A 15,160-nucleotide genomic window follows, 5' to 3' on the forward strand; every position below is an offset into this window, starting at 1 on the left:
AGCCTTGTTTCATGGGAGAGCTGGAGTGGCCTGTCCTCTGTAGGCAGTAGATGTGTCAGTGGCTGCATGCTACTCTGAGAAATACAAAATAAAGCCAAATAAAGTATAACTGAGAGCATCTTTCTGGCAGTGTTCTTTGCAGCGTAGAGCACTGACTGCTGACACCTGCGCTACACGCCTCAGGGATCAGACAGTGCTGACCAGGCTGTCAAGTCTTGATGGGATCCCAGTTCCAGAGCAAGTTTTACAAAAGCTGTCACAAGCTGATGCCAGGGGGGCTACCAGGATGCTTCTGTGACGCCCCTCCAGTGTAGAGGGCTTTGTGAATGAACCTGAGGGGGACACACATGGTGCTCGCCTCTCAGAGAAACAGCTGCTGTGGGACCCTGGTTTAGAGTGTTAGAATATCCCTCCTCACCATGCTCAGAAATTGTTACTGAGACCAATGTTCCATTTATGAATCAACCGGTTTATTAAGGGTTAGCACAAACTGGGGGACCAAGACTCAGGAGAGGTAGAAAATAATTCAAAGGTACTATGGTCTTATTAAATGTCCACTTCGAGAGAGAGGTGTGAAATCAATGGAGTAAAAGGGTAGGAGCTGAGCCCGGCAGGAAAGAGAGTGTGTCTGTGTGTGCCTTACCCTTTTGCAGCGTGTGGTTCCTGGCAGGGCTCAGCAGCAGGTCCACAGGAGCCGGCTTCCTGGGAACAGGGGTGACTCCCCAGCAGCAGCAGCAGACGTGGCTCCAAGGGCTCTGTTTTGGCTCCGGTGCTCAGCTCGGGCAGCTCCAGCTGGGCAGGTTCCGGCCGGGCAGGCCTGCCTGCAGCAGGGTCTCCTCCCGGGCAGGCAGAGACCACTGGCCTGCAGAACTTGCTCTCTTTTATAGATCAGAAGTCGCTGATCGAGTAAAATACCACTGTTCAAATTTGCCAGTTAGCACTGGCCAGGTACATACTCTGTCAGAAGCATCTTTAACCTTTTGTCTGTTCTTTCTGCCAGTTATCATAACCTTTATGCTCTTTTCTTGCTATGGACTTACCTGGCAGAGCAAGGGGCCTGTTCCAGTCTGTCCTTGGCTAAATCAGCAAAACGACACTGCTCTTGTTTTGCTGTCTTGAAAGGCATTTTTAGTCTTATCTGGGGGGAGAGAAGATGGACAGTTCACCACAGAGGTGAACACAAGTTGCAGCTTCCATGGTAAGAGTGACACAAGGCAACTATGAGACCAAAGCAATCGGCCACATAAAACTTACGTTCCCAGAGCAAGAATGTGAGCTCAAAGGGGAGAATAGATGAGGTATAGGCTTGACATTAAGAGAAAATAGCAAAAGCATTAATTCCAGCTGTTCTAAGGACTAAACCTATTCTGCTTGGATATAAGAAAAGGCTTTAATCTGGCTGTTTTGTCAGAAGTCTTATGTGGCCCTCCTCAGTAAGCCCTGCACACTAAAATAAGCCTGAATTTGGGGGGGGCAGAAAAAGACTTCACACCTTCCACTGCTGAAAGTTTCAGTTTTGCCAGGCAGCTGGGTCTGTTCTCTGCCTGTGTTAGAGCCATGGCAGTGGGTGACCTGAAGAGGACCCTTTTCCTGCAGGGCTGTTGAGCATCCCCCTCACCTCAGCCTGTCTCCCTGCTCAGCAGGGAGCTGTGGCTTCTCCACTCAGGTGTGGCTGCTGTTCCCTGCTGGTTTTCCATACTGAAGGTACTTGTTCATAGAGTTCTATTTCCAACCTGTTGCAGCTTTGTCATACAGGGTCTGCTCTACCAGCTTTACCTCCCTACGTGACAAGCACTTACTTGCTTGAGCAGCTGCCAACATTAGCAGGAATATAAAAGGCTCAATTCAATTGTGGGGAGAATTCACAAGGAACTACACCCTCACAGGGCAAACCCTGCTCCCCTGTCCTGCCCCTGAGCCCATGTTGCCTCCCCCAGAGCTGGCACAAGCAGCCCCCCAACTCAGGGCTGGGGCTGACCCTGGGGGAGCACTGGTGCTGTTGGCAGGCTGGTGCCAGAGAGCTCCACAGCACTGCGGGGTACAGCCCATCAGAGCAGCCAGGGAGGCTGCACCAGTGGCTTAACATCTGTGCAGGCAAATGTAAGGAACTGTGTCCTGGGCTGCATCAGAGGCATGGCCAGCAAGTCATGGAGGTGATTCCCTCCCTCTTTTGCAACCCCACCTGGAGTACTGTGTCTATTTCTGGACCCCCCAACACAGGAAGGACATGGAACTGTTGGAGTGAGTCCAGAGAAGGGCCACAAAGATGATCAGAGGGCTGGAGCACCTCTCCTGTGAAGACAGGCTAAGAGAGTTGGGGTTGTTCAGGCTGGAGAAGAGAAGACCAGGAAAGCAGGCAAGGAACTTTTTACAAGGTAATATAGGATAGGATGAGAGATTATTTTAAGCTGAAAAAGGATGGATTTAGGTTAGTTATGAGGAAGAAATTATTTCCTGTGAGGATGGAGAGACACTGGAACAGGTTGCCCAGGGAAGCTGTGATTTTATTTAGTGATTTTTTTTTTCTTAAATTCTCTCCTGCTTCTGCTACATGCAGCTGAAACCTGCAGGATCTTCAGAAGTCTGCTGAAGGACACCATTGACACCCAGAGCTGTGGAAGCAGACAGTCTTTAAGAACTGAAATACAGAAGTTTTCCAGCAGTTCTTTATTTATAATGTAGGCTTAAGCAGTCATTACAATGTAGAAGGGAGACACACTTACAGCAATTATTTATACCAGTTTAGAACAAAAAACTGCACAGGGAGAGGTCAACTCTCAGTACAAACTAGCAACTAAATCACAATAATTTACCATTAGAAACATTTTATTTTTTAGCTGTGACACTGCTTTTACAATATGCAAAAACACAAACAGTAGAACTATCCAAAGTGTTTTGTCACATTCTTTCTACATTGAATTTGGCAACATTTTATATTAAATTTTACTGATTATACTAACGTTTAAGAACTAAACAAGTGAAAAGCTGTACTCAGGTACAGTTACATCCATGTATTTCAAAGGTTTAAATAACACTTTTAACTACTGAGATTATCTCCTAGCAGTTTTTGTTTATGCAAAAACCATCTCAAAGCCTCATTTGCACAATGCATCAGCTACTCTATCAAGATTGGTGGGCTACACCACAGGCACTACTGTTTATTATATTCTGTAATAAGGAGCTTGTTTTTCAAAGAAAGGAAGGTTTAATATTTTCTAAGAATCATGCCTTTTTTTTTTTTTCTTTTTCTTTTTGCTTTTAAGCCATAACAAAAAAAAAGTTAGCAACCACAGCAGTGTAAAATGTTATATAGAACACAGTGACTACACAGTTACTAGAGGTTTCACATCCAATGCAGTGATGTATTAAAGCATAAGAGGTTATGTAGGCAAGTCTAGAGCCAACAGAAATCTGCAGAGTGTGTGGTGGAAACTAGCCCCCTATATGGATTATTTGGTGGATTTTTCAACAATCCTGGATGCTCAAGCCTGGTGTCCATCCACATGTGGGTCTGCTGTGGGTGGGCAGATGGCACCCTTCTGGACTGTCTGATCAGAACACGTGTCGTGCCCTGGGGTCTGCATATTTCTATCAGCTTCAGGAGATGGGTATTGCAGCAATAACTTACTTTTACTTGAACGAAAAAATCCAACTCTTAATAATTCTATCAATAGCGTTCCAAAAAACATGATGTAAAGTACAAAAAAAGGGAATATAGTGGTCAGACTCCTGGTATTATCAAAAAAACAGTATCTCTCCCCACCCCCACCCTTCACCCCTTTCTTTTCAGTAATTAAGAAAAGCCAATCAACTGCCATTTAAAAGAAGTTAAGAAAAACAAGCCCCTGTATTGGAAAGAAACATTTGCAGTTTGTTAGATCACAAGGTGGTTACACCTGTCAAATTGTTAAGCGTTTTCTCAAAAAAATTTGGGCTTTCCAAGGTGCCCAGCCTGCTGGGCACAGTCAGAAAAAAAGGCATTTTGATAATATCTAAGAACTCCCTGCTTGCATTTTAAAAGTGTTTTCACATTTGTCACTGCCTTAAGCCTGTCGTCCTTGTTTGTATTCAGTGAAAGGATGTGCAGAACAAAAAGTGGAGGTGGAAGGACCAAGCCTACACGGTGAAGGCTGCATGCATGTGACTGAGAGTTGCTGCTGTGCAGTCAAAAAAGAAACGCGGAATAAAACCCAGTCTTTAAAACACCCTACAGAAACAAAACACTGCAATCCAATATGGCTTATTCTGATGCATTTACCATGAAGCTACTAGTAATTAATCCTACTAGGCTACTTTTGTGCAACAGCATCTGCTATTTCGATGGCATCTCCCTCCCCCCACTACTCCCCAAATACTCTACCAACTGCAGGTTTCTTCCTTGCATTATGTATTGCTTTTATTGTCAATTTTTATTCCTGCTTTTCAACCTTTTTTTTTAATTCTTAAATGAGGTTCTGTTCCTTACAGCTTGACTTAAAATTTAAAATAAGTCCCATTGTTTTGTTTTTTAACCTCACTATTACAAGGCGCTCTACAAAAGCTTGCAAAAAAGCCAAATTTTCATTAAATCCCTTTGCTGAAGTTAACTACTCAACTGTTTGCTTTTTCTCCTATGATTTAAAACTTTACAAAGAGAGCTATAAAAAAGGTAAATGGGTTTTGGCACCTTCAGAAAAAATTAAAAGTGTAACTCAGATCAAAAAAAATGCAGAAACAAAATCGTTGATATTTACAAATTAAAACACCAGCAAAGATTATGTCTTACTATGCTCTTTTTCACCTTGTTTTGTCTTCTAGAGTACTTTCAGACTGTCTTGTTACCGAGTAGCTTAAAAAATTCATTGATTACAGATTGGAATGGATAGAGACCAATTAGGTTCCTCACAGTCCCTCCTCGGTGGCTGGTACTCTGGCAGCTTTTCTACTCCTAGGAAATACGAGGTGCTGAGCGGTCATTCGTGGTTGTCTTCTTCAGTTTGACACCCCGCCGGATGGCGTTCAGCATGTCTTCACCTTGTGGGACGTCCCCAGGACTCAGGTCTCCGGGATCAAGCTCAGGTTGGCCTGTGGGTGTCAGGGCACTGACCCCATCCCGGTCGCTTTCTTCCCCCTCGCTCTCAGGAACCACTTGCCTCGGCTCATCAGCACCACTCAGTTTCTGGCTCGATGGCGGAGGGTTGACAGATGCTTGTCCACTCCATGAGGACGAGGGCATGCTGGTGACACCTTGCCCACCATCTCCTCCTGATGCTGGAGATTCAGGGCTCTGCTCAGGACATTCTTCCGTCCCTGCGAGGGCGCCGGGCAGCCCCCCTGGGATATCGGGGACAGTCGGTGTTTTGACAGGAATCACTGGCGTCTTGATGGGGATGGGACCTCCCCCGATGGTGCCACGTCTGACAGAAGGCTTGGTGGAAGGGGTCCTTCGGATGGTGGCCACGCCGGGGGTGACGATGACGGGTCCCAGGGTGGTTGGCAGACCTGCGGTGGAAGCAGGACGCTTGGTTTGAAACATTCTACGATAGGACTGGCTAATGTCGCTGTTTCTCGGGATGGTGGAGGATTTGTCAAACTCTTGTTGTTCTGCCTCCTGGTCACCACTCACAGAGAAATAATCATAATCTGAAACTGATGCCAAAAGACACAGTTAGGAGGAAGCTGGTGAAGACAGCTGAGACACGTCAGGAAGTCTAAAGTGTGCCTAAGCAAAAAAGGTACATATAGCCAAAAAAGCCTGGAGGTCAATAGCAACTAAGAGAGGTTCCACCTTTAGAAGGAAGGAAGCCCAAAATACTGTGACCTACATACTCAGACTTGGAGGCTGAAGGCAGAGACTATAGTAGACTGACCCTAAAGCTGCAGGGTGCCCACGTGACTTGTGGAAGAGAAGAACTGTACACACTCAGTGCCTTTTCTGAAAATAACTAATTAACCAACCAAGACTCAATGTTTGTTGCCAACATTAAGATACCAAAGCCAGCATCCTACAAGCCATATGTTACCACTTGTAGATACAAATACTTGAAATAGTCAGTGACTAAGAAGTGTACTTTAGACTAGGCAAGGTGGGGCTCAGGGGACTGTGTGCCAGTGATTTCAGCAGGAAATTTCCTTATTTTGCAAACAAAGTATATCCCAGCTGTCAGCTCTGAAAACTCAGCCTCAGTTTTAATAACTGCATTGGGTTTGGGCCGTTCTGCACAGGGTTCCTTCCTTTCCATGTATCTGCAGAGCCAAGCTGGGCCCTCTGCAAGCTCTGCTGCCTCTTGCACAGCACCACTGACCCCAGCTGAGCAAACAAGGCAGTTTCTGACCTGCTATCACCAAAGTCTGTCACTCTCAGCTTGCTGCTCGTTCTAAAATGGTACAAAATCCAACACCTTACTGCACCTTCCCTGGTATGCCCAAGTTAAGGTCTCCAGGGGATTATTTTTCCAACTGTGACAATTTCTGCTTAGGTAGGAAATAGAAGGTCACAAAGGGAAACTAAGAGCAGATTCAGAGAACTGACAGAGCATGAAAGCAAAGCTCATGAGTGCATATTTGCTAAGACAGTATCTCTGAAAGGACATTACTACCACAAGCAGTGTATTATGCAGTACCAGTGTCATTTCACTTAACACATGAAATGCAATTCTAGCATCTTCTTTAAAATGGTAGCATCCTTAAGCTAAAACTCATACCAGTAATGCACAAGAAAATATGATTGTTCATTACACTACGCAGAAATCTAGCTTTCTATTTAGTTAATAAATCCAGGCTGCATTCCAAGCTAGAAAAAGCTTCACTACAGCAATGTTCATCCCTTTCTCCACAGCTGACTATAAATGCAGTGAGCGACAGCTGCTGGAATACAGCTCCTTGGCACAGAGGGGTGAGTGTTTGATGGCCAGGCTGGGAACACTGAAAAATAACAGCTCTTGGAGGGGTACCTTGAGATGGGATGGTGTCCTCTGAGCAGCATGGAGTTGTTGTCTGGGTGCTGTAGCCACTGGAGCACTGCAAGGAATCCCGACTGCTCCTCTGGGTGTCTAGCTGCAGCCCTCTCGACAGAGCAAGTGCCAGCTCCTCGCAGGCCTCCATCTCCTCACCCTGCTGGTTACACACAGAAAGGAGCCTCATTACGTCTAGGCCTGTCAAACCAACCATTTACTAGGGCTTCAAAGAAACAGACACTTCTTTGGGTGCTGTTGCTGTACAAAAGCCAACACCCAGTGGCAGGTTCTCTCCTGCCCACCCGACCTCCACTGACCACACCACCCCCACGTGGATCAAGACAGGCCAACATGGAGTACGACAAAAATGTACGCAGGAGCTCGCGCATCCGCCTCCTTTGCATCAAACAGTGTATTCAAAAACAGAGCTTCACCCTGGTGGCAGCTGACACGGTCATGCTCCGAGGTCTCTGGGCCTCCTCGGGGGGCACGGGTGGTCCACTCTGAGCTCCTCCGTTGAGATCTGGTTCGCGCTTCTCCTTGCGACGTTGCAACGTGTTCACCACGGGTTGGTCATATGGGCCTGGTTTGGCCCAGTCCTAAGGAAAAGTGCTCGTCAGTGACAGCTTTCATCAATAACTCTGCTTTAACTACAAGTAAAGCTATGCAAAAGGGCAAACTAGTTATGTATCAAACTGGCTATGCCTTTTGAATAAGACTAGAAGTAGATTAGTTTTAAGGATATTAAAAATATCCACTTACAGAACCTATCTCTTTTATCACAGAGAATCTAAATTTCCTATTCTACCTAAGTGTTCTTATATGAAGGTATTTAATCTTCTAAACCTTTTCTCTAATGAAATTCCATTGTGTTAAAGCCTGTATTTTCAGAAATTCAAATGCAAAAATCAATGGCACACAGCAAAAAAATATACATAAATGTCCAATCAGAACTATGCTCATGTCCACAAGTTCTAGTACTAGATACTGTGATACATGTCTTCAAATCTGAAAAATTAGGCTTGAACAGGTTTGTGATGCACATGAGAGGAGCCAGTTACTCTGAGCAATCTCTGTTTTCTTGCTAGCTGAAAACTAGTTTATAATAATGATCCATACTGAAGAAAGGCTAACTTCATTCTGAATTGCTGGTGCCAAGTTTGAAGCAGAAAATCCTCAGGCCACAGGGGCTATATTCACTCAGGGCTCTATTAAGCAAAGTCCTGAGGGTGTCCAGAAACCACATTTCACACAAAGAGCAGGACTCACCAGTGACCTGTGTTGGGATGCAGAACCACCGCTAAGCAACACCTCCCCAGATGTGAGCTGCTGCAAGGGCAAGCCCAACCCTAAGAGAGTTTCCCCTCACCAAGACAAAAGCTGCTTTAAAAAATAAAAGAAACAATTTGTGCATGAGAACAGGCCACACCCCCCACCACTGGCAACAGCTGGCTGCTGGGCAGCCCCTGCTCAGCCTTCTGATAAATAGTTAATGATGGGCTAAGAACACAATGTAGACTTTATTGACATGTGTCTCAGTCCAAGGTATGAGAGGTGCAAAGGCAGCTGTCCTGACAGAAGCCCCCTGTACAGACAGCTCTTTTGGTTTTACTAATAGTTACTCTGTTTTCCCTGAACAGCTGTGTCTTTGCTCTAAGTGTTTTGCTTCTAGCACAGACACGACTAGCAATGCTGAAGCCCCCAGACCACTGTGGCCACCCCATGCATACATCTCAACATCTCACCAGTCTCCAGCTGCTGGAGAGAGGTTAGTCTGAAGCAGTAAAGCCGGGGCAGCTTCAGTCACCACTTGGGCTCACCTGGTGACCAGCACCTTCTTAAACCACTCCAGCTAGATCTACAAGAGCATGCCTGCCTATGGCCAAGGTGGGGGCCAAGTACAGCTGCCACAGTGAGAACATCATGTATGGTTTCACTAAGCCAACTGGATGCCAAGTCTGTGCTTCCCTGCTCCAGTGAGAGCTTTCACATGGCTAAACAAGCTCTTTTCTCGCTGAACAGAGCCCCAAGCGCCTTCACTGGTGTTCCAGAGTTAAAACTATTCCTGCCTTCCTGCGTGTTGTCAACTTTAGTATGACATGGTAATTCATAAATATCCACTACCAGATTATAGCCCATTATCACCATGCAGTGCCCATTCAGATAGCAGAGAGAGCAAATCAACAAGTAATTACATGGATCAAAAGGTATCAACAACCGCCATGCGCACACTGTTGGTATGAGGGGGTGAGGACTGCCACAACAAAAGGAACACAAACCTTCCAGCTAGGGATCTTAGATGATGGTAACATGCCTGGCCCAATGGTGTAATAATGAACGTAGTCTGGAAGGAGGGCTGAGGGAGCCCGAGTCCACGCGCGGGAGACAGGCGGGAAATGAGGGAAAGGACCTGCACCAACTGAAGCTACGGATGGGTCACTTGATAAACTACAGTGATAATACCCATTAGACAACTGGAAACGAAACAAATAAACAAACAAAACAGAGAAATTAATATAAACGGAATGAATATGGAAATACACTGCGACTCTGATGTTCTAGGGAGAAAACTTCGGTATCTTAAAACAAAAGAAAGAAAAAAAATCTTAGCTTTGCTGCAAATAAACAACAGAAAATTGATACAGTGCTTGGTTCAGAAGGAAGATTGCTTGAAAATTGTTATTAGGTATAACAAATTTCAGACATCAATCTAGCAGTCATTGTCTCCAGGCTGAGTGGCTTTGCCTTCTGTCCATGAAAGCAGCACACTGAGAAGAAGCCTTTACAATTTAGGTACCCTGTAGACTGCAGACACAGAAACTAAACTTTGCCAATACTGGAGGCATTTGCATTTACGGTGTTTGTTCTGTCTAGCTGGACAGAAAGGAAAAGCCCACAGCCTTTGAAAATGATGTGCTCTGGCTGTGTGATGATATGGAAGAAAAAACAAAACAAACAGAAAAACACAACAGTAAGGATTTACCAGATGAGAATGGAGACCGCTATCACTTCCTCCCCAAGTCAGAGTGTATCCCCATAATTTATTCCAACCCTGTGTGTTTTGTTTTGGTCAAAAAACACACCCCAGCTGCCCAGTGTAACACATGCTACCTAATGGGAGCGAGGGAAGAAGCCACAAACAGCACAAGCTGGGCAAGATGCTCTCTGTTAAGCAACCAGATGGGTTTGGGCAGCATCCCATAATCTCTTTGAGTAGAAAAGGTGGACAAATAGCTTTTCTTGGAAAATTACCTCTGTAAAATGCCCAATTTGTATCTTCCCCCTAGCAACTAGTTCAAAGGCAAGTGTTGCTGTGGTTTATTCAAACAGACTCATTTTTAAGGGAGTGTGCAACAGTTCCTATTCTCATCTTCACAGGGAGAAATCCCGGCTGTGTCCCATGCACAAGCTTTTTTTTGCTTTTATTGTTCAAATGTCGCTGGGTTTGGATAACGAGCTACTAGGTTTGTATGTCTTTGAGATGAAGTTTTTCACCTTATCTGTGGAGGCCCAAGCCCCCATGGTGGAGCCTGAGCTGACTGAGGTGGGGGAACTGCACTCGCTCACTGACTGGCAGGTTTCAGAGGCTTCTGAAGAGGCAGAGCTGGACGAATTCTGCAGCGTAACCCAGCACCGCAGGGGAAGGATGCACAAGCCACCAGAAGAGAAGGAACAACACAACATACACACACACAAAAAGACAAAAAAAAGCACGTACACAGAGACACACACAGGAGAGAGGGAAGGATGAGAGAAGCAGAGGGTTAGGTTTTTAAAAATCAATTAGAAACTGATCAAAGTCATTGCTAATGTTCAGGAAAACTGTGAAAAACAAAACAAGCCGTTTGCTTAACGTGAGAACTTGCCAGGCTGCGAGAGAACGAGGGAATCGAGGCAACGATCTCAACTCCCCACTGCAATTTCAGCCTCTCAATTCTGTGAGCTGTCTCAGAGCAAGAAGCTGAGGGAGCTGAGGGAACCTACAGTCCAAACATGCAATATACCGAGACAACCGGCTCATATAGAAAAGCAGATCATCAGTACTTCAGAGACACCAAGTTTAGATTTCAAACATAGAGCAGCAAATGTCACTTACATTCACAAGTTCTCGGATATTTTGATCTGCAAAAAGTGCTTGTGAAAAGCTCATCTGAGTTCAAATATTATGGAACAGAGAAAGAAGTGATACTTACCAGAGCTGGAGGATTCCAAAGTGCATTATCTGTATGCATGTGCCTCTGCAGGTAGGATGCATACACCAAAAGCACTCTGACTCAAACTTTTCTGCCCAGCAGCTAATATGGAGGTACATGTACTCTGCTGAGTGCATAAATGGTGGCATGTGCTTGCCACATACCTCTTAAGAGCAGAGAGAGAAAATATCAGAGGCTCGGGTGGAGAAGAAGGAACATGCAGGATATAGGGTGTCCATCAAACACCTCCAACATTTAGCTCTTAGCTGGAAACTTCTCTTCCTCTTCTCAGTGCACAGCTTTATCTACATTTGCTGCTGTAAGACCTCCACAACAGTATCTAACTCACCTACAGGCAGGCCAAGGTGAATAATCATGGACCACTACAATGCTCTTACACATCTCTCCCTTGAAAGTGGCATTCCCCTCAGCAGGGGTGGGTGTGCAGGTCCAACCAAGTGCTTGGAAATTATTACAAATACTGGCAAAGCTGTCAGGGCAGTACTGAGCATTATTCAATCCTAGGAAATTCAACACTAGAAAGACTAATTAATCCTTTGGTACTCCAAGATCTGTGAAGCAAGTCTAAGGATATCCCTAACATTTTACTGAATGACAGCCATGAGAATGGCTGAGATTTCCCAAAATGCACTCTTGTATGAAGTTGTAGCAAAGCCTCAGATTTCAAGGAATGACATTTTGAAGAGGAAAGGCAATCTCATCTGAAATAAAGTTTCATCAGCTAACCTTACATGAGATCTTGGGGTGAGTTTGCAATAAAAAGACAGCTGGATAAGAGGCGCTGTACAGTAATTCCCCCTAACACCCAGAAGTTGTCTCACTGCTCATCAGATGCCACGTACAAAGAGTGTACAGATAATTGCCTAGGCAAAAGATGGTATTTGTCCATCACCATAAGGATTTTGGTGAATACTGTTCGGGCTGTTGAGAAGCCAAAACAGTATCAGCATTCTGAGCTTAGTAGCAAACTGTGGATTTAAATGAAATTTTGCAAAGGCTGTTTTTAAAAAAGTATGTAATGTGGTGGATCATTTCATAAAATTAATACAGATCCTATCTCATACTGACACAAGAGCAGATCTGCAGGCAACCTGTCATGTGTTTAGGGCACAAGGAAACTCAGCTAACAAGGCCTGTATTCAAAATTCAGTAAGAGTTGAGATGAACCTAAGATCAGAAGAAACTACAACAAATGACATGTAGCTATTAAGGAGAGAAGTGAAAAGTAGGCAGGGGGGTACCCGGTGATGCAGTGGCTTCATGTTTTGTGGAACTTGTCATGCTCTTGACTTAATACAACTCCTTTTGCAGCAAAAAAACCTCTAAAAATAAGAATACTGGCATACACGAGCTGCAGTTGAGACACTCCCATCAGGCATAACCACAGGATATTAAGTGGAGGTGAGTGTATTTTTTTCTCTTTAGAGAAAAACAGATTACAAAAAATTAGCTTTTAGTTCAGCCTGACATTCTAGGCAGCTCAGCAAAAGAAACTGTTTGAAAACCCCACCAGAACCCTCACACTAGTGTTAGTCTTTGGTTAGGGGAAAATAAAATAAAAAAAAAAAAAATTAAAATAAAAGTATTTTCAGAAAATGCTTTCAAAAACCTCATGCTTATGGCCTGAAAGACCCTCCTGGGTCTACATACTCTGCATGTGGCAGGACAGACAGTGAAGAGTCTGAGTTCTAAATACTGCACCATACCACCTTGTTTTCTGCAGATGCCCTGATGATGACAAGCAAGAATTTGGAGTTTACACACCATAGACTATTCCCATTCACAAGTCAGAAATTTCAAAAGATTATGTGAAGCAGTGGTAGAAATGAGTCATAAAGAGGTTTATTAGCAATAAAGCTGCATGTAGCAATTAGATGGGAAAAGGCCAAAAATGCAAATTCTGAAGATGGAGAGAACTGTTCAATTTATTTGGTGTATAGGGAAAAAAGACCTGAAGTGGTAAACTTATTTTTGTATTAAAGAGGCTCAAAGGTTAATGAAAGATAAAAGAAAAGACTATTCCACTAACTCAGCATGGCCATTTTCAACAGGCAATGTCAGACAAAGGATAAACCAAGATGCCACAGGGAAAAAACACCTTGGTAGTTGAGGGAAATGCAAGAGGTGATGGAAAGGAAACAGGATCTCATCTTGAGAAACTTGCATGACTCAGGGAAGGGGAGCCACTGATCTTGCTAAAAAAGGATAATAACAGTGAGAAAACAGTGGTGAGGGAGGCAGAATACTGAACCCCTGAAGGAAAAGTGTGAAGAAAATGCAACTGGCAGCAGGTCAAAGGCTGCAGAAACAGTCTTGAATGGTTGGACCTGGGTGTGGGAAGCACAGACCACCCTTCACTTCTAAGCAGAAAGTACATGAGGCGGTGAAAACATAAACTGCACAGTCACTGCTTGAGCAAAAAGTCTCCAGACTTTTGAGTGCTTGGTCCTGATGCACACCCATGGGCATGCACGCCCCGGGAGCACACGCACAGGCAAACACTGGGCAGAGCAGCTTCTGCTCACATCCCATGGAGTGAGAAACCTGACTAAGGGATTTTTTCACATTATTTTAGCCAATTGCTTTTTTAAATGATTCTTCAGTTTGAATAATTTTTAAAAGTAGTTATTTCATTTTAGCTATTTTAACCCCAGGAGATTATTTTTTTCCCCACAGCTGCGACAATTGTGGTTCTGCTCCACTCTCAAACCATCTCTTCTGCAAAAAAGCTTCAAGTTAACAGTATCAGCAGAAAGCTAAAACTGTGCTTTGTACAGTAACAATCAGTAGAAATAAATTGGCTTTGTCCTGGATCAAACCAGGACATCAAATGTAGGCTGTACACATGTAGCTTGGTATCTTGTCCCTCAGTCATTGTGCCACAGCTTGTTCTTGGATAGCATCCCACTGCTTGGTGTGGTATGTATGAATTCCAGCAAGGATATATAAAAAAGTTGCATTTTGGACTACAGGGCTGTATAATTACCCTTTCCATCTGTTGTCCTTCTCACATATAAAAGGACCACAGTTGTACCGTATTACTTGCAACCTTTGTTTGCTATGTTTTCCAGTAAAATATAGTACTGCTTTCTTAACCTCTTCCCTTCCTCAACTAGTGAGACCTTCCTGGGCAAGAGTTTCCCAGGAGGCTAAATCCTAATGAAGAGCTTAGTCCAGTGTTCCTCCACGGTCAGAGGAAGATGTCTCATTATATTTCAAAAAGCTCTGGATAGTGACTCAGGGACACCTCCTCAATTTGTCTCACTTCCAGGAACACGTCTCTACTGACCTGTTTTCTATGCAGGGGAAAAAACTGTTGGGTTACTTAACTTAAAAAGGAAGTTCAGGAGACACAAATACCTGGTGATAATCTACAAATGCATTTCAGTTCTTCTGTTGTTGTTATTTTGGGGTTTGTTTGGGTTTTTTTGTGTATGTGTTTTTTTTAAGGTTTTACTTGGGAGCACTTCTTACTTTACATGTAAAACTTAATAGTTGTTATAATATATTTCCTCTATTTTAACTTCAAGCTGTTTCAAGCAATGGAGTCTCCTCAAAGGCAGAATCTTTCCATCTTGCTAATCTGTACATGCAGAAGAAAGTTCACATGCGGTTTCCCTCTATTTCACTATTTACTGAAAGTGATTTCCAGAATATTCTAAGAATCAAGACTTAGGCCTCTGCTGTTTGACAGCACATCAAGATCTTTTCTCTTCATCTGCTTCTTTCTCTCCTCCTGCTTTCATCCTCATAAAGTCATAAGCAGCCTCTAATATCCAACTGTATAATTGTTTCCCTCATGCATGTTCACTCCAAGTTCAGTAGACTCTTCTATTGTTATGCTCTAAAGAAAACACAGCCATAGTACTACTTCACTGCAGATATCCCCACACCTCAGTTTGTCTGCTACATAAGGCAGTATGTGGGTCTAGCAACACCAGCCAAGTTCAGTGTTCACCCATGAGCTACTGGGTTCTCCCAGCAGCAGCTCTGTCCAAAGGGCTTTCCTCC

General features: G+C 44.1%; 1 protein-coding gene across 1 annotated transcript in view; it reads right to left on the bottom strand.

Moving 5' to 3' along the window:
- Window positions 1-4,602: 4,602 nt before the first annotated feature.
- Window positions 4,603-15,160, bottom strand: part of MTSS1 (metastasis suppressor 1) — a 108,027-nt gene continuing 97,469 nt past the window's right edge. Inside the window, exons 10-13 of the mRNA XM_009997577.1 lie at window positions 9,215-9,409; window positions 7,370-7,534; window positions 6,933-7,092; window positions 4,603-5,481 (exon numbers count right to left, since the gene is read on the bottom strand). Coding sequence (XP_009995879.1) covers window positions 4,928-5,481; window positions 6,933-7,092; window positions 7,370-7,534; window positions 9,215-9,409 — 1,074 coding nt within the window. The 3' untranslated portion in view covers window positions 4,603-4,927. The remainder of the gene's footprint in view (window positions 5,482-6,932; window positions 7,093-7,369; window positions 7,535-9,214; window positions 9,410-15,160) is intronic.

This window comes from Chaetura pelagica, unplaced genomic scaffold (genome assembly GCF_000747805.2).
Source record: "Chaetura pelagica isolate M959 unplaced genomic scaffold, ChaPel_1.0 scaffold1, whole genome shotgun sequence".
In the NCBI taxonomy this organism is placed as follows: domain Eukaryota; kingdom Metazoa; phylum Chordata; class Aves; order Apodiformes; family Apodidae; genus Chaetura; species Chaetura pelagica.